At 37.0% G+C, this 20,430-nt stretch overlaps 1 protein-coding gene across 2 annotated transcripts in view; it reads left to right on the plus strand.

The window, feature by feature from the left end:
* The window catches only part of ADAM9 (ADAM metallopeptidase domain 9), a 117,252-nt gene that overhangs the window by 40,456 nt on the left and 56,366 nt on the right, over positions 1-20,430 (plus strand). For both annotated transcript variants that reach the window (XR_012123960.1, XM_073218970.1), the window contains exons 12-14: positions 10,043-10,214; positions 16,145-16,237; positions 17,200-17,395. Coding sequence is in view for 1 of the 2 variants with exons in the window: in XM_073218970.1 (XP_073075071.1) it covers positions 10,043-10,214; positions 16,145-16,237; positions 17,200-17,395 (461 nt within the window). In the remaining variant the exon portion in view is untranslated. The remainder of the gene's footprint in view (positions 1-10,042; positions 10,215-16,144; positions 16,238-17,199; positions 17,396-20,430) is intronic.

Raw genomic sequence — 20,430 nt, forward strand, 5'->3', positions numbered from 1 at the left:
GAATCACTATTTGAAATGAGGGGGACAGTTATGATGCCTATATGATTGATTGTCTAGTTTTGAAAAGCAAGGGAATCAATTAAATAGTTTTAGAAATACAGTTATAAGTAGATTCCCAATAAACCAGTTATAATTGATTTGTCAAAATTCTAAATATCTCAGAATCAATTTAATAGGAAGTATTAGTACTTATTTAAAGGAAACACAGAAGTTTACTGAAAGTAAGAATACATAATTTGAGTAAAGACTGTTCTTTATGAAAAGACTAATACTGGAAATATATCTGTTTTCATCACATTAACTCATAAATTTAATGTAATTCCAATCAAGTTCCAGAAATTTGTATATTTCTTTCATTCTGGAATTTAATAAAAATAAATTTAAAGTCAATTTGGAAGAATAATTTTGCAATAATAGTGAAAATATTGAAGGAAGAACCCCAAAGAATGCTTTTGGTACCAGATACTGTGATATTTTGGAACTGCACATATTAACTTAAATGCGTAGTAAACATACCAATATACTCATAGAAGAAAACTCAGAAATAGTAGCACTGACATTTTTAAAGATGAGATTAGTCAGTAAATGGGGCTGATATAGTTTGTTAAGAATTTGAAAAGACACAGATCCTTACTGTATATCATACATTAAAATAAATTCCGACTTTACAAGGAAATAGAAGAAAACATGATTTAATAGGATATAGTCTTGGATAGAGAAAGGTTTTTCTCAATATATACCCTTCCCACCAAAAAAAAACTGTAAAGGAGAAAACAATCCATAGAGTTGAAGAGCTGTGTATGTCAAAAATAATTCAAATAGTGAAAGGGCAAATAGCAGAGAATACCATTTGGAACATCTCTGACAAGGTTCATTTGTTTTTTATTATTAAAAAAACCACTAATTTGCAGCTGAGCAAAAGATAGGACTAGGACTTTATAATAGAAGCAATAAATATGAAAGGCTACAAAATCTGTGAAACCTTTCTCCACATCATTAAGCAAGAAATGCAAATGAATACAGTGGAATAATATGTTTTTAACTTACAAAACCAGGAAAGATAGAACACTAATTCTTATCTTTGAAGGGTACTACAGATCCCCAGGCCACCCTCATATGCTTCTGGTATGAAGAGAGTTGGTACCAACTTTCCGTGAAGCAGATTGTCTGTTTGTGTCTAAAACTTTACAAGACACACTGTGACCCAGCAATTCTGTTTGTAGGAATTTCTTGTAAGGCAAAAATCAGAGGGTGAGCAATCAATATGTATATGCATTGTTTAATAATAGAAACTTGGGTACAACTTATATGTGCCTGAAAAAGGAGATGTTTAAATTAATCATGAAACATCCATTTAGTGTTAACACTATAACAGTTCTAGAAGTTACCTTTTTTAACAGTAGATTACAAACTTTAAGTTGAAGAATGTCCCCACCCCGCCCTTAACCCCCTTTTCCCCCCACTAATGTGTTCTAATCTAGAAGCCCTTTATATAAAATACATGAGAGGAGCTTTTCTGGCTAAAGTGGGAGGAGGAAAAGCACCTTCTCCTCTGTAACTGCACAGAGGCCCCTCCCTTCCCCAGGCTGCATTATGATTAAAAAAAAAATTTGTGTTGAGGTACAGTTGACATAATCTATTAGTTTCAGTGTATAACATAGTGATTTAATAATTACCACCACAGGTGTAGGTACCATCTGTCACCATGCAAAGTTATAATATCACTGACTGTATCCCTCTGCTGTACTTTCATCCCCGTGGCTTATTTATTTTGTAATTGGAGGTTTGCGCCTCTTGATCTGCTTCCCCTGTGTCACCTGTCCCTTCTCCTCTGGCAACCACCATTTCTCTGTATGAGCCTATTTCTGTTTTGAATTTTTTGTTTGTTTTGTTTTTTAGATTCCACATGCAAGTGAAATCATGAGTTATTTGTCTTTCTCTGTCTGATGTATTTCACTCAGCATAATACTCTCTAGGTCCATCCATGTTGCAAATGGCAAGATTTCATTCTTTTTTGTGTCTCAGAAATATTCCATTGTGTATGTGGACCACATCTTCTTTATCCATTCATCTTTTGATGGACACCTAGATTGCCTCCATATCTTGGCTGTTGTAAGTAATGCTGCAATAAACATAGGGGTGCACATATCCTTTCAAATTAGTGGTTTGGCTGCATTATGGTTTTCATGGGCCCTGGGTACTTTTGCTTTTCTGGGTCCCTTTCCTGTGAAAAAATATTGAAACTTAGAGTTTATGACTATAGTGGTATAAAGATGAATATAACTCAGGCTTTCATTATTGAATATTCATTATTGTGATTTCCCTTTTATTCATCTGCTTTTAAAAGAAATTAGGCTTAAAATGTTGTCGAGGGCTTCCAAAGTACTGTAGGTTCTGGCATTGTGATCACTGTGCCCAGTGCATTAGTTGGCCCTGCCCTTGAGGGCCCCACCTTAGAAGTTCTGGGGCTCTGCAGAGGACAGTTTTAAGTCACTGGTGGTTAATAATACACTGATTTAAAAGTGTATTTATCCAAGTGAAAAGGGGAATGTCGGAAATACCATGGTGTGAATTATTTGTTTTAATAATGTGAACGTGTAAAAAAAAGATTAGAAGGAGATATGCTAAAAATGTTTAAGTGGCTCTGTGTTTTGGTTGTAGCCACTAGTCGTTTTCATTTTTCTTCTGGCTTTTCTTTATTTTGTTATATCTGAGCAGGTATTTATTTTTTAATTAGGAAATAAAGCAGAATTACTGAATAGAAGTATTCTAGAAGAAGTGTTCTGAGAAATGTTAATACTTAATTGGACACTTAGGTCATTGACTTTAGAGCACGGATAATGTGTATGCTAGAAATATTACACGTTGCTGATGTTGTGGAGTTCTTAATTTATTAAAAAAAATTTTTAGTGGATGATCATATTTCACGTAGATTGGAATGGATTGCCTTGACTTTATTTTTCCGTATTAGGTATCATAAAAGTTTCACAATTTTACTGAGCAATCTAATAGGGATTTCAAGACCTATAAAATATTTGTTGATTGTTGCCCTTGCCTTTTGGAGAGGTTGTACAATCGTGTAGTGAGTCATGTGAATTTATATACACTTTATCGATCTTGTAATAGTAATTTTATATGTTAGTGTAGTAAGTTAAAATTAATTAGGGCAAAAAATGAGGATGTCTTATTTGTAATTACTTATTTTCTAGGGCAGAGATAAGATAGTTTATGGATGAGTATAAATATTGGTTAAGTATAAGCATTCCACTGCTTATGAATGTTCACCTCTTGAACTTCTGTTTTTACTGTTATCCTTTGTAGATGAAGCAGAAACATACGGAGTGTATAGGGTTGAAATGGTGCAAGGCCTAAGCATGGTCTTAACGCAAAAGGTTAAAGAGACAGACTGGGACTGGGTGAGATTGTGCGAGGAATTAAATCTGAGGACTACATTGCTTACAAGGATTAGTGCGGAAGAACTTTAACAATATTAGGCTGAAATTGGGTCCTTAGCAAACACAGAGACTCTTTGAGTCTGTGGCTGAGGTAACACTTGGAATGGCTTGGTCCAAAAAAGACTTCTAAGGAAGGCATGTTGATTTCTTGATCTAGGATCCAAAGTCTTGGAGATCAAAAAGAACATAAGCGAGACCTTCACTACTGAGTGAAGGGAAACCTCCTTCTAGGGAACATGTAAACTCTTCCAGAGGACATTGCCTTAACTTCCACTTTGAACAGAGACAGATTGGGTAGAGGACAGATTGGGCATAATGGAAATGACGTTGGGTTGACTTAAGTTCTGGTGGGCACTACCTTATTAGACGGATGGCTCTAGCCTGTATTCCTAGCTGGAACGGCTTGCTCCAACAGCTGTCAGTACATCTTCTAGATTTGTCAGTAGTAGTGTTTTCTGTTGCAACCTTTTTTTTTTTTACATCAGAGAAAGCCTGCTGTGCATCCCAAGTTTGCCTCTTTTATCCTGTGGCCTTTATCTTTGCTTCTGTTTTCTTATTGTTTATTGCTTCCTGTAAAAGCTGTGACCCCCTGTCAGCATTCTGACCTCTAACAACCCCCATCAGATTGAGCAAATTCATCCTTGTTTTCTGAAGGATTTCTCGGTCCTGATTGAGTACCCTTCTAGTTTACAAAACTTCACCAAGCCTCACTGCTTAAAGGGAAACAGCAAGCAGAACTCTTGCTGGGCCTTCTTACTCCGTTAGAACTTGTGATACACTTAAAAAGTTAAACTTACAGAAAACATAGCTAAACAAATGTAGAGCTGGACACATTTTTATGAAGTGAACGTAGGGTAACCACCCAAGTCAGGTTGGTTTTGCCTATCATGCCACCCTTCCTAATGTTAACCATTATCCTAAATTCATGGTAATCATTTCCTTTCTTTTCTTTATAGTTTTGCCACCTAAATATATATTTCTAAACACTACTTTTTGTCTGTTTTGAGCTCTAATCATAGCATAGAATAAATATAGTAAATAATCCATTTAGGGTATGATATGTTTAAGAGTTCCTGGACCCAGTTCCTTCATGGGTGGGGGAGTTCCAAGAATCCAGCTCAGTTGGGGCTCTGTCTACCTGGAGGTAGTATCAGATCCCCCAGGCTAAGGGCGCAGCCCTACAGGACTTCTCCTCCCCTACCCCTGATGCCCTTCAGACGCCAGTTGCAAGCCTCAGGCTGCTACCTGTGTTTCTGACTGAAGGCTACAGATTGGAGGTTCCAGTGACCTCCCCCTTAGGTTTGGTTAATTTGCTAGAGTGGCTCACAGAACTCAGGGAGTGTTTCTTACGTTTGTCAGTTCATGAAAGCATATGAATCAGCAGCCAGATGAAAATATGTATAGGGTGAGATCCCAAACAAAGGCGCTTCTGTCCTCATGGGGCTTGGGGTCTGGCTCGGTGGCGTCTAGAAGCCTTATGGTTCCCCACGTATGGAGGCTGTCCAAAAAAGAAAAGGACCAGAATGCTGTCTTCTTGGGTTTTTATGGAGACTTCATGACATAGCCATGATTGACTGAGTCATTGGCCATTGGCTGATTCAACCGCTAGCCCCTCCCACTCCCTGGAGGTTGAGGGTTGGGAGTACAATGAATGCTCACTGCATACCTCACCGGCAATTGATATCATCCATGTTAACCGTTAGCTAACGACTTGGGTATACAGTGGTATTTTATTGTGCATTTCCCTGACTACTAATGAGATTAAATTAGATCAGACCATCTGTTATGGGATGATCACCTGTCATGGCCATTCGGATTTCCTTTTTTGTGAAGATACTGTTCAGTTTCCCCCCACTTTTTTCTATTGGGTTCTCTCTATCAATTTGCAGAAGTTCTTTGTAAAATTTTTGGTGACTTTTTAGTGAAAAATCCTTCATTTGCAATTGTAATGTATATCAGTTTATTCCTTTATGACTGTTGCTTTTTGTGTCTCATTTAAGAAATTGTTCCCCAACTTTGATGTCACAGAGATATTATTCTGTAGTGTTTCCAAACTCTTCATCTATTTTGACTTGCATATTGAGGTCTATAATTCATTAGGAATTCTCATCTGTGCATTGTGTAAGGTAGAGGTCAGATTTTCTCCAATATGAATATGTTGAATTGGTCATCATTTGTTAAAATGACACTCATTGCTACTTGGCAGTGTCACTTTTGTCATAAATGAAGTGTTCACAAATACATGTCTACTTCTGACCTCTTCTATTTAATTTGTTTGCTGTGTTTGTGTCAGTACTATAGGTTCCTGATTTTCACAGCTTTATAACAGGTCATCTAAAGGAAGTTATCCTACTTTGACCTCCTTGTTTAAGAGTGTCTTGGCTGTTGATAGCTTTCTCGTGTACATTTTAGAATTAGCTTGTCCCATTCCACAAAGTCTTACTGGGGTTTTGATTGCTATTGTGTTAAATCTCTATCCAGATTAGTTTGGTGAAGAGTTTATGTATTTGGTGTTGTACCTAGAAAGCCAAATTCAAGGTCACCTAGATTTTGTCCTTTTTTATCTTCAAGAGTTTATAGTTTTGGATTTTACATTTATGTCTGATCCACCTGAAGTTAATATGTGAAGGATGTAAGGTCTGTGTTTTAGTTGATTTTTTTTTCACATGTGCATGTCCAGTTGTTCTAGTACCATTTGTTAAAAATTCTATCCTTTATCAGATTGCCTTTGTTCCTTTGCCCAAGATTGGTTGACTATATTTGTGTGGCTTTATTTCTGGACTTGTATTTTCTTCCACTGATCTATTTGTGTGCCCTTTTGCCAGTGCCACCTGTTGTGATTATTATAGCTTTATGGTAAGCTTTGAAGTCCGGTAGTGTCAGTCTTCCAACTTTGTTCTTTTCTTTCAGTATTTTGTTGGTTCTTCTGGGTTTTTTGCCTTTCCATTTAAACATTAGAAACAATTTGTTCATACCCACCAAAATAATCTGCTGAGATTTTGATTGGGATTGCATTGAATCTGTAGAGTGAGTTGGGAAGAACTGTCATCTTTGAAATATTGAGTCTTCTTATCCTTAAACATGGAATAGCTTTTCATTTATTTGGATTTTGTTTGTATTTTGTTAATCAGAGTTTTATAGTTTGCCTCAGATAGATATTGTACATATTTTGTTAGATTTATACCTAAGTATTTCTTTTTTGTTTGTTTTTGTTTTTGGTAGCGTAAGTGGTATTGTGCTTTTAATTTCACATTCCAATTGTTTGTTACTTGTATATCCTGGTAGACCATTTCCATCATTGTCAGATGCATCTCTCCCCTTTTGAAGTAGTTTTGAAAATTTACGTAGATGTGAATAAAGAGATGAGGAGATGCTTTAAATTAATACCCTGTGCCCAGATGTGATAGGTAGAGAATAGGAGTACTTTAGTTACTATTCCAGCCAAGGGTCAGGAGAAGGATCATTCTAGTTAATACTGTCATCCAGGGGTGACCAGGAGAAGAATCTTCACTGTAGCCTCTAACATGTTACTGAAGGCCAACATAGAGATGTTTGGTACTATCTCCAACTGCTAAAAGGCACCAGAGGTACATATGATTTTGTTATCCTTTTCAGTACTAAACTTCATTGTGGGTGAAACAAATTTTTTTGGTAGATTGCTTTAGGATCAAACATTTTAAACATTATTTCTATGAGACAATGTGTTCCAATTTCTAAATAACAAGCTTATGTCAAAAATAACCTTTTCAAAAGTGGTGGACTTTGTGTAGATTAAAATTAGGGTCTCTGGTGTAGGACTGTACCTATACTTGCACAATTCCTATGGCTATTGATTGGTTAATGTGTTCCTACCAAAAGCATTACTGGATGTGTGTACTATTGGCAGGCAATGTACTAACCACACAAAGATAAACAGTAGGAAGCTAAAAACAATTATAAACCTCCATTTGAATTGAAACAAATTGCCATTGTTTATCAGATATCTACTACATACTACTAGTTGGATATTTCCATTAGATTGCAAATCCAGTTATCCTTCCTGAAATCTGCTCTACCCACCGTCTTCCCCGTATCAGTTAATGGTAACTCCTTCCTTCTAACAGCTCAGCACAGAAACGTCAGAGTTGTCCGTGACTTCTTTCTTTTTTCCTCCCATTCTTCATTTTAAGGGCTGTTTGCTTAAAACATATAAATAATCCAAACACTTGTTCCTGCTTTCACTGGTGTCATGCCCATGCATCATCATCTCTTGAGTGGATCTTCCCTCCTGTATGGTCTTCCTGCTTAACAGAGCAGCCATGGCGGTCCCATCAAAACATGAGTCAAGTCATGCTGCGCCTGCTCAGTACTTTGCGTTGTGTCATCCCTCCACCCAGATCTCCTCATTTCTCTCATAGTGAAAACTCAAGCTCCTACAAGGTCTGTTCCCACCTCCCCTGGCTGTGTCTCTCATTACTCGTTCCCTTATCACCTCAGTCCACACTCCAGCCCCTCTGGCTTTCTTACTGTTCCTTAAACATGCCAGGCCACCTCCTACCTCAGAGATCCTGCACCTGCTGTTCCTCCTCCGTGTAATGCTCTTCCTCTATTAGATCCGGGTGTCTCAGCATGTGAAGTACCTGTCCTGACTGCACTTTTAAAGCTGCCGCTGCTCCTCCCCCTGCACAGGTCCTTCTCTGCACCTTCTCACCCTCACCCCCCCATGGCACTTACCATCTGCAGCACTAACGAATTTGCTGACTTAATGTCTGTCTCACTCCCTAGAAGGTCACCTTCCCGGGGTGGGGTTTTTTGTCTGCTTTGTTCACTGTTTTATCCCCTTGCACAAAGAAAAGTGCCTTTTACATAATAATTGTTCAACAAATATTTGTTGAATAAATGATACTGTACAAAATGACTCACAACATTCCTATTCAGAAAGTAGTGAGAAGAAGAATATGGAAAACAAGTTGTTTTGTTATTTTCAATGGATCTTTCCCATGTGAGTCAAAATATTTTTGGTCCTTTTGTTATAGACAATTGACTTTTCATGTTCTTTCTCAGTTCGTTTTCTGCTGGTCAATCTGTTAAAATCCTTCAGTGTCCCACATTCAAAGACCTTTTTGTGAAATGGTAGGTAACAGTACCAAAATGTCTAAGCAGACGGCTTTCCATTTCCATGAGCCAAGAGCCAGGTCTGTTTGCTTCCCTGGATACTTTGGGCCAGTGGTAAAGAAGAGTGTAATGTGTGTATCCTGGGCACAAGATCTCACAGAAAGGATCCGTTTCTCAGATTCCTTGGATGTACAAAAGGCCTGGCACAGATAGGGGCGCCTCCCTGACAGCTGTGATGCAGCACGATTTTCATTCTCACTGTGCTTTTGGACCTTTGGCTCAAACCGACAAAGAAGAGATTCTTTCAGGGCACCAATTCCTCTGATAAATATGACTTGGATTTCTCAAAGATCCTTGGTGTGTATATGCTTATGTTTCCCATTGATCTTCAAAAGTAAAGGTAGCCAGTGAGATTATCTGAAACTATTTTATAGTTATTGAGTAGAGTAACTAAAAGTAAACCCAACAACATGTAGAACACATCAAAATTGCATTTGTATAGATCTCACATGGGCAGCCTAGGGTGGATATTTTCTAAGATCCAATCTAGCCTTCCAAGTATTAACTTTGATTCTTGGGAATGATCATAAAAGGCATTTAAACCTCCACCTGTAGCTGAAATCCTGCCCTGTGCATTCTGCTTCTTGATGCCTGTAGTGTGTCCTCACTGGAATTGCCCGTTGGGTTATTTATTATTTACCTGTGGTTGCCAATAAGCCACAGTGAGAGAACCTTAGAATGTTATCCTGTAGAGTGAAAAAAGACTGGGGAAACATAGCTAGTTTCCAATATTTAAAGAACTTCTACCTTACAGAAGATAAATTTAACTTAATTCTAGATAGAACTCGATCATTTTTAAGGTTTCTTCTGTTGATGAGACTAAACGATTTTATGTTTTAATGTGTACGATATGTTCGGAAGGATTTTTTTCATGGAGATACTGACTAAAAATAATTTACTTTCAGTGTTTAAAAAAAAAGGAAAGGGAGATAAATATCACTAGTATTTATAAAGGAACTAGATTGTTTAAATTTTTTTCTATAGGAAAAAAATCTTAGAGATGAAATTGCTGGATCAAAAGGAAAATACATTTTCAGAGTACTTACCATATGTACACATACACACAGTTATCCCTCTAAAAGATTGGACCATTCTTTGTTCATTTCTGCAGTTTGAAGTTTTTCACATGTTTTTTTCTGGTCAATTGTTTATGACCTTATCTCATTTGTTTATGGGATGTTCTTATTGATACAGAAAAGCCCTTTTATATATTAAGCATGTTATAATATTGTAACCAAAAGAGTGATTTATTATGTAGTAACTGACAGAGTGTTCTACATGTATTAGAAATAGACTTAATTCTCATTTCTCTCGATTTTTGTTAGCTTATTTTCTGCCCTTTTAAACATTCACTTCTTGTTGAAGACATGACTTAAAATTTCTAAGATGAATCATGGCTATGACATAAGATCTTTTCTTAATGTTTATTGTAGAGGTTCCAGAAACTTTAGCAGTTGCAGTGCAGAGGACTTTGAGAAGTTAACTTTAAATAGAGGAGGAAACTGCCTTCTTAATATTCCAAAGCCTGATGAAGCCTATAGCGCTCCTTTCTGTGGTAATAAATTGGTGGACGCTGGGGAAGAGTGTGACTGTGGTACTCCAAAGGTCAGTTTATCAAATTTTTTTTTATTTTTGCTTTGCGAAATTACCTTGGGATTTGCAAAAAACAAAATAGCTTGCTTTGGGCAACTCAGGCATAGGAGCGAAAATAAAATTTAGGGCAAACTGAGACTTTGCATTTTGCCTGTGGGAATATGTTCCTGGGATTGGTCACCTCTTCCTTCCCAGATCATAGCTATGTCATCTGTTTTGGTGTCCAGGAAGTGCCAGGTTTATTCTTCTATTTTTTGCTGCTCTGCCATTTCTGTTATAGTTATTAGGTCATTTATTTTCTTTAAAGAATGAATTAGTTTTTTAGTTGGCTCTTTACTTAGAAGCTTTCACTATTCTGGCACTGCCATTGTAGAAATATTTATTCAGTTGGACTCATTTTAAAAATAAATTGAAGGTCGCCCATTCCCCAGAGTCCTTCATTAACAAAATTATTGCCACTTAAATTAGCTTTCTCCCCTTATTAACCTTCAGTTTGCCTTCTGATCTCTGGTATTATCAGACCTGAGACCCGCACTTATTGCCCATGCCCACCTTTATTATTATTACTCTGTCTCTTAGCCATTCTCCCTCACGTAATAGCCTGCTTAAGTCCTTTCCTCTTAGGCCTTGCAGAAAATTTCCAACAAATTTGTTTGTGTATAAGCTTTACCGTAAGCTTTACTTTACTTTTCCATAAGTGCCTCTGCTTCAACCTTACCTGACCACCCCGGCTTTTGCCAGATGACTTGGCATTCTAGAAAAGCAGCACATATTTCATGATGAACTTGTAATGAGCCTTCATTGCACTATTGCTGCACATCAGGAGCTTCTGCTAAATGTTTTACATGATGGAATCCTCACAGTAACCTTAAGAGATTGATATTTTTTATATTCTCATTTTCAAATGAGGAACATAAGGCCTCACAAGGTTATGTTCAATTTTGAATTAATGTTAAACTGGTATTATGACAGAGCTCTTTTTCTATCTAGGTAGTTTCATCTTTCTCCTTAAAATGTTTTGTATGTTTTGCTTTCTCCAGACTGTGTACTTTATTATCAAACTTATTGAAATAGTCTATGTTTGCTTCTTGAACTTTCACATGACAAAACTGCTCTTTAAAAAAAATTGCCCCTGTCCTCCTGAAATAGCACAGGCTTTTTGTTTTGTTTTTTTTTGCTATAAAAGTTTCAAAAGTAAATGTAAGCAAAATTCCCCTTTCATAGATTTATTTCCCCGAAGGATTTTTTTTTTCACTTCCTTCTGCAGTAGTACTCAATCTTACAAGTTTAATGTATTTCTTTTTCAGCTTCATTCTATACAGTTATAAACAAGTATACAGTATATATATTTGTAAATAGCCAGGTTTGTCTTGGATTTTGTCCTTTTACATAAATGAAGTCAGACTTAAAATATGTGCAGAAATTTTCTTTTTCCTTACTGATATATCTTGGACACTTTTATATCATTCCATGACGTAGACACAATCCTTTAATCTGCTGATTAATATTCTGATGTAAGGATGTACAACCATACTGTCATTAATGGACATTTACTAACTGTAGTTAGTATTTTTCTGTTGCAAACAGTATGTTCTTGTACATGCCCCATGTGTATGTAAACAAATATTCCTCTAAGATAATTAAATAAAGGTAGAATTACTGAATTGAAAAGTGTTTAAATTTTATTAGAAGCTATTAAACTTCCTATAAAAAGGCCTTGTCAGTTTGTACTTCCAGCAACAATGTATCGTGGTGTTCAGTGCCTCACAGTCTTGCCTGCACAGGGTAATAAATGTTTGCTTAATTCTGATGGGAGAAAAATAAGAAGATAGTTTTTGTTTATATCTTTTCATATGCTTATAGACCATATGCATAGTGATTTTCTACAAATGACTTTTATATGCCTTGTCAATTTTTCTGTTGGGTTATTCTTCTTTTAAATTGATTTTTAGGAACTCTTATTATTATGGGGATAGTCCTTTGTTGTCTGTGTTCAGTTATTTCCCCTCTGCTGTAGCTTTCAATTTAGCTTTTAAAAAATTGATTAAATTGATCTTTTAGAGCTGTTTTAGGGTCACAGCAAAATTGCATGGAATGTCCCGAGAGTTCCCATAGACCCCTGCTCCCCTACTCCACCTCAGCCTCCCCTGTTGTCCACATGCTGCAGGACAGGGACACTTACCCTTTGACACATCATTATCACCCAAAGTCTGTAGTTTACATTAGAGTTCACTCATGGCATTTAGCTTTTCATATGATACATTTTATTATATTGAAATTTGGAATTTAAATGAAGGTAAATTTATCAATTTTTTCTGAAATCTTCCTGAATTTTGTTTTTTAACCAGGCTTTTTATATTCCTGTTTCAAGATCGTCATCATAGCCCCCTGTAATATATTCTAGCATTTTCTTTAATTTAAAATTTTTATGTGAGCTCTTTAAGTGAAGGGGGTCATATTTGTGGAGTGAGTTAGGGAATTAAGTTCTGTTCACTAATGATCAGGTGTTGCAAAACCATTTAAAAGCAAAATTCCTACATGTAGTCTATTTCCTAATTCTCTTTTCTGTTATGAAGCCATCTGTCTGTCTTGCACAGTGTTCCTGAAAAAAAAAATTAACAGCTTAATTGAAGTATGATTGAATTCAATGTAACCTCCCTCTGCCCTCCCTCCCACCCCGTCATCCCCCTCCCCCAACCAAATATGAACATAATAAGGAAAGGCTTTACCCACAAGAAAGACTATTGCAATAGGGAGAACACTCTGATCTCAGGAATCTGGAAATGACTCAGAATCAAATAGGAGATATTTTATTTTAAAGGGTAAAGGTCGGGGCAAGCAGAGGTAAGCAGAATTTTTTAAGGGAAAGCTGAATCAGCAAGGGGAAATGACCGGTGAGGTCTGAAAGGAAAGTGTCCTGCTATAGTCAGCCCATTTCCAGACCATTCTGATAAGCAGAGGAGGGCATGTCCCACTTTTTTTTTGTGAGGATAAGCAGAGTTCAGGGGCCTATAGGTAAGAGAGGAGCCTTACTAAAGTTTGGTCAAGCCAAAGCGAATAAAAAGAAATATGTCATTGTGAACACTTGGTCATCCATAAACTGCACATATTTCAAGCATACAAATTGCTAGGTTTTGACACATGTATACATAGGTAAAACCATTGCCACAGTCAAGATAGTAAGCATGTCATCATCCCAGAAAGATTTTTATGACTCTTGGTAGTGCCTTCTTCCTACCCTTTTTGTTCCCCCATCCCCCTTAGGCTGTCACACCATTATATATTAGTGTGTATTTTCTAGGATTTCATATAAATGGAATGACTTTTGGCTAACTTCATTCACTCAAAAATTATTTTGAGATTCATTGACGTTGCTACTGTGTTGAGTAGTTCCATCCTTTTTATTGTGGTTTATCATTGAGTAGTATGGATATACTACAGTTTATCTTTTCATCTGTTGATGGATATTTGGGATCTTTGCAGGTTTTGGCCAGTACACATAAAGCTGCTGTGAACCTTCATATGCAAGCCTCTGAATGGACTTGTATTTTCATTTCTCTTGGGTAAATACCTAGGAGTGGAATGACTGGGTCATATGGCGGATGTATTTAACTTTCCAAGAAACATTCATACTGTCTTCCAGAGTGGTTGTACCATTTTACATACCCACTATCAGTGTGTGAGATTTCTAGTTCTTTCATGTCCTCACCAACAATTCATATGGTTAGTCTTATTCAACTGTAGGTGTGAAGCGATTCCTCATTGAGGTTTAATTTGCATTTTCCTAATGACTAGTGATACTGAGCATGTTTTCATGCGCTTCTTTATCATCTGTATATATCTTTGGTGAGCTGTTTGTGCAACTTTTATCTCCATTTAAAAAATTGTTTTAGTACTGAGTTGAGAGTACTTAATATATTCTAGAGACAAGTCCTTTATTAGGTACATGATTTGTACCACAAGAGACCTCCCTCCTGCTACCTCTTTGTATTCACACCCACCCATCTCCAGACCTTCTCCGTGCCCCTGGCTACCTTTAAATCTGTTGTCCATCTGCAGTTTTGCCATTTCTACAACACTACATAAAAAGAATCAACAATATGTAATCTTTTGAGACTGACTCATTTTTTACTAAGCATAATGCTTTTGAGGTCAATCTAGGTTATTGCATGTGTTAATATTCCTTTTTTATTGTTGAGTAGTGTTCCACTGCATGGATGTCATTGCAGAATAGTTGTTGGCATTTCCATGAGCCCAGAGGTCCTGTCTAGACTTTCTTTAACCATTTTTCAACCATGCAGAGTTTGTTTAAGCATTCACTCATTAAAGGACATTTGGGTTATTTCTAACATTTTGCTATCATGAATAAAGCTGCTATAAATAGTAGTCCACTATTAATCACTATGGAATTAAAGAAAAATATGGTCTTTATGACTAAACAGATAAGAGAGAAATGTAAACTAATAACCAGATGTACATTATAGAACTAAAAAAATCCATTAAGTGAAAGATTCTTTGGGTAGAATTAATGACAGACTAAGATGGCAGAAAATGGAGTCAATGACTATGAAGCAGATCAAAAAAAATAATCTAAAGAACAAATAGAAAAAATTAAAGAAACATGAACAGAGCATCAGGGACATGTAGGTTGTAACAAATTGTCTAATGTAACTGTAAGTGAAATCCTAGGAAGAAACTGAGAATGAAAGAGGAAAAATAATAAGAGAAATAATGACCAAAAAGTTCCCAAAGTTAGGGAAAAACTGACTTAAAATTCCAAAACACTAAGTGAACCCAAATCAGAATCATTACAAAGAAAATTCACTGAGGTGCATTGTAATCAAAGTATTGATATAAAGAGAAAATACTGAAAGAAGCTAATAGAAAATAGGGAAGCAAAATATGAATGGTATCAATTTCTTCCATGAAGCTGTAACAGCCAGCGACAATAGAAGAACAAATTTGCAGTTCTGAAAGGAAAAAAACTATCAACAGGATTATATACATAGGAAAAACAGACTTCAAAAGTTAAAGAAGGCTTATTTCTCCTGTCCCCTTCTCTCCTATCCTCTTCCTCTGCTGTTTCCCATCCTAAACAATTGAGATCTGCAGACATTAATTGGAACATGGGAGAGTAGATGTCCCTGTTGGTGGGAAGTTCAGAGGGTGGGGAGCCATGGGGCTCAAAGTGGAGTTAGAGAAAGCCAAGCAAGGTAAAAAGAGTGTCTACATAGAGTGAGGACCCACCCAGTAGAGAAATCAGACCCTGAGAATGAAGAGAAATACATTCATAGATGTTTAATTCCCTGTGATCATTAAACAAACTGTTATGGACTGCATGTTTGTATTCCCCCAAAATTCATATGTTGAAGTTCTAACTCTCAGTGTAGCTCTATTTGGAGATAGGATCTCTAGGGAAGTAATTAAAGTTAAATGAGGTCATAGGGTGGGGTCCTGATTTGATAGAATTAGTGTCCTTTTAAGAAGACACACCAGAGAGCTTGCTTGCTCTTTCTGAACACACACACCAAGGGAGGTCATGTGAGCACACAGTTAGAAGGCAGCTGTCTGCAAGCCAGTAAGAGAGTCCTCACCAGACACTGAATTGGCTGGAACTTTGATCTTGGACCTCTAGCCTCTGGAACTGTGAGATAATAAATTTCCATAATTTAAGCTACCAGTCTCTGGTATCTTGTTCTGGCAGTCTCAGCAGACTAAGACATAGTCTATGATTTTTGGCCCTTTGAAATATATTGATCCCTGAACAGTTGTAGTTAAAGAGTTGCTAATAAATACAGAAGGGTCATCAGTGATTGTTTCTAGAGAGTCACTGCTATAGCCAGGTTAGAAAGAAATAATTTAGGTCTAAGAAAAGAATTCTATTAATGAATATTGATGACAATCAATCATTTCTTTAGTTGACAGTCACTTTCTCTTCACAGGAGTGTGAACTGGACCCTTGTTGTGAAGGAAGCACTTGCAAACTTAAATCATTTGCTGAATGTGCATATGGTGACTGTTGTAAAGACTGCTGGGTAAGAAATTCCTCACTGTTTGGGGAAAAAACTAGAAAAAATAAAAATATGTACATATCTAAATTTATTTTCTTTGATCTGTAAGCAAGCACTGTTTTTATCACCTCAGTATAGGAAAAGTTTTATGCCACTTGTTTGCAATTTTGACTCATTCATTTACAACAAATAGTCTAGTGAGACTAAGTACAAACATTTCTTTCTCTGATGTTTAGAGTAATCTATGTTTTTTAAAGAGATAATTCAGCAATACCAAAGTATAGAAAATAGACAGTGAAAGGACTCTCTCATTTTACCCTCCTTAGGTAGCCATTGTTGATAATTTGCTAGTAACATATTTACTTTTATACAAATGTGGATGGTTTTGTGTGTGTGTGTGTGTGTGTGTATATGTGTGTGCATTAGTGGGTAAACACTTAAACAAATATTTTTACTACCTGCTTTTTTCAGTAAGATACCATGGATTTTATCCATTCATGCAGTTCCACCTGGTTATATATTAGTACTCCTTTCTATGGTTATACCTTGATTTTTAAAATCTAGTTATCAAATGATAGACATTTGGATAGCTCCCAAAATTTGTTTATAAGTGGAATTGTTGGGACAGAGTATGCATATGAAAATTTGTGCGTACTTTTTATATAAATCACACAAATGTGCCAGCGTATACTTGTGCCTAAAGTATAATTAAATGCTTGTGTCCTCTTGCTAACATTGCTTGCCAGCAAGTGTTACAATCCTGGTTAGTTTGGTAGCTGTAAAGTGCTTTTAAATTTTATTTTGATTGCGTTTCTTTTGGTTTTCAGTGAGCTTTTTTTCATTTTATTTTGTGACTTTTATGAATTGCCTTTTATTGCCCTTTGTTCATTTTTTTCTATTGGGTTATCCAATCTTTCCTTGTTTATTTGATTAATTTGTTGGAACTGTCCTGATATTCCTGTTTAATTTGACTCTTATTGCCATAGTTCCTTCCAGGAGGTACTTTATGCCGAGGAAAAACCAATGAATGTGATCTTCCAGAATACTGCAATGGTTCTTCTCAGTTTTGTCAGCCCGATGTTTTTATTCAGAATGGACATCCTTGCCAGAATGACAAGGCCTATTGTTACAATGGCATGTGCCAATATTATGATGCTCAGTGTCAAGTCATCTTTGGCTCAAGTAAGATATTTCATTTATAATTGATTGCTTTGATTTTATTTATGTATTTTGCTTTTGGTTTTTGTTAAAATGGAAAGAAAACTTTACTGATACAATCAAAGTTCTTTTCTTTCCTCTCTGCTATCATATTTCCCTCCTTCCTTCTCCACAGGCAATCGTGGGTCATGATTTCAGTATGTCCAAATGTATTTGATGATTTTTGCTTTTGCTTTTTGTCTTTATCATCTCTTTATCTTATGTATATGATCAGCATTATACTTGTATTTGTACAGTGTCATGTTCTGGTTTTAGAAATTTCATATAAATAGTATGGGGTATATGTGTGTGTCTGCTATTTTCATTGTTCTCTCAAAATGTGTTTGAGATCTGTCTGTATCAATACATTGAGATCATACTGCTTTGGAGGACTCCGTTATGTAAATGGGATCTATCCTCATAGAGATATTTAGGATGTTTTTAATTCCTCTTAAAGTTTTCATTGTTATCAAAGTAAAACATACACATAGATAAAAGAGCCAAATTATTTACAAGGTTTTATGAAAAAACAAAGTGTCCTCGCACCTAATCTCCTCCTCCTTTGAGGAAATCACTTTTACGTTTTCTAATTTATCACTTTGTCACTTACTGGAGGTAATGCTACTTTGTGATTTTTCCATTCTAGGCATTAACTGTTAGTTTCTCCCTGTGAAAGAAGATAGCCTGGTTTCTTTCCATCTCTTCTCTTGGCTCTTGTTGGCTCCTGTCATACTCACGATCTTTTCCTCTCTGTCCTCTTAATGTGGATTCATTGTAATTTTAGCTGGAGCAGTGCTGACATTGCAATATTAATTTATAATTGGAAAGATATATTTAATCTTTGCTCTACCTTCAAAAACCCTTGGAATTTCCTACGTGCTGAAAGCCATAAAAGTGTCTTTTGTTCATGAGGGGACTTTTGGAAAGCCCCCAGGTCACGGAAGGATGGGGCTTGGCCGCCTGGAGAACCAACCGTGTTATTAGGGTTGGAACTTTTAGTGCCCTTATCCCCCGGGGAGGGGGGAGAGGGCCTGGGGACTGAGGTGGTCACCAACGCTCAGTGATTTAATCAATTCTGCCTATGTAATGAGGCCTCCATGAAAACTCAAAAGGACAGGGTTTGAGAGCTTCTGGCTCGGTGAACACCGGGGGATGTGCGGAGAGGGTTGTGCTTAGAGAGGGCATGGACGCTCCATGCCTTTCCCCAGACCTCACCCTCTGCACTTCTTCTGTCTGTCTGTTCCCAAGTTATATCCTTTTATAATAAACTGGTAATCCAGTAGGTAAAATGTTTCTCTGCGTTATGTGAGCCACTATAGCAAATTAGTTGAGCCCAACAAGGGGCCTTGGGAACGTCTGATTGATACCTCTTGTCAACTTGGCACTGTATGCATCTCCTTAAACCTCACTTGATCTCCAAAGAAGAAAATAACAAGATCATAATTCATTTAACATGATACAGCTATCCTGTGTACAGCCATGAGTGAGGTTCTTAAGTAATGTTCTTTTCCTTGGTAACTCCCAACTTGAATGCTAGGATATAAAATTAACCATACTTACACTATCGTATAAGGTCAGTACATCTTATGTTACATAATAAGGGAATAAGAGAAGGAAGAAAATAAGGATATATTCATAATATATAAATCAAATATATTCATAATAAAATAGATTATATACTCATAATAAATTCATAATAAATATATTCATATAGAAGAAATATTCATGACAATTAAAATCCTTGCTTCTGTAATTGGTCATGTGGCCATAGGTGGTATTTTTGACAAGCTTCTTCATTTTCTGTTCCATACACTCTTTGCTTTCAGCAGGGACCTCAGCTAGTTGTGGTTCTTCATCTGCTGGGTGGACTACACTTTTGTTCCTAAAGCCTCTGGGCCATTACTAGTGCTGCCTGGACTGGACTTATCCTTATCCAGAGCAAGTGCCTGTTCCAGCAAGAGCAAAACACTGCTCCTTCCTTGATGGAAAGGGTCCAGTGTAATAAACCTGTACCCGGAAGCCGGCTGATCACCCTGGGGAAGGGTCCACACTGGGGGCTCAGTGTTGGTCTCTGTTGCCGGCAGACCGGCCCTCAGCAGGGGAAGCTGGCAGTGCTGAGTGGGAGTCCGTGTTGCTGAGCCCACATATGACCTCCATGCCTGTCACCATGGCCCCTGAAAGAATGGAAACATTTTTGTTTTATCTAAGTACTTGGTTGGTAGTTTGGCTGGATTGCAGATTATTTTTCTTCACAGTTTTGAAGTCATTATTTTATATTCTTGGCTTCCAGAGTTGCTGTTAAGAAGTCTGATGCCCTTCTGATGCTCAAATACGGCCTTTCTCTCTCTTTCTCTCTCTCTCTCTCTCTCTCTCTCTCGCTCGGAAGGGCTGGAGAATTATCTCTTCAGGCTGATATTGCTTTGATGTTGGTCTGTTGAATCTGTTGTGTTTTGTATGTGGTGGGTACACCGAAATTGCCAACTGTTCATTTAGTTCTGGAAATTTTTTCCCTTTAGCTTTCTTTCTGGTTTCTTCAAACTTTTCTTCTTTATTTTAGCCACCTGCCCCTCCTTGCCCCCTGTATTCAGAGGTATCTGATACTAGCAGCATTTCTTTGTTGGGGAATTCTGTGGTGTGCAAAGCGTTCTGCACTGACAGCTTATGAGTGGGTCTCCTCGGATATGCTGTCACCTGCCACTTAACCGTCTGCTTTTCAGCTTCCAACAGTTTGCGCTGCCTCCTCTCAGTCCGTCTGTCTGTGTGGAAGTGCGCATTTTAAAAGGGTCCGTTTTCTTTGCTGGGATTTCAGGAGGAGGGGAAAATCCATACATGTGTTCAAATCTTTTGTCTACCATCTGCTTATGGCTTATGATTTTAAAAATGAATTTGTTGAGGTGGTACAGTCTAGTTTTTGCTTCTATGAACCTTTGGGCTTAGGGAGTTCATAAGTTTCACAATGATATGAAAGTCCTTCACTAGCTTATGCATTCTCACATTCCTTATCCTTTATGGAAAATGCT

This window comes from Manis javanica, chromosome 12, assembly GCF_040802235.1.
Source record: "Manis javanica isolate MJ-LG chromosome 12, MJ_LKY, whole genome shotgun sequence".
NCBI lineage: Eukaryota > Metazoa > Chordata > Mammalia > Pholidota > Manidae > Manis > Manis javanica.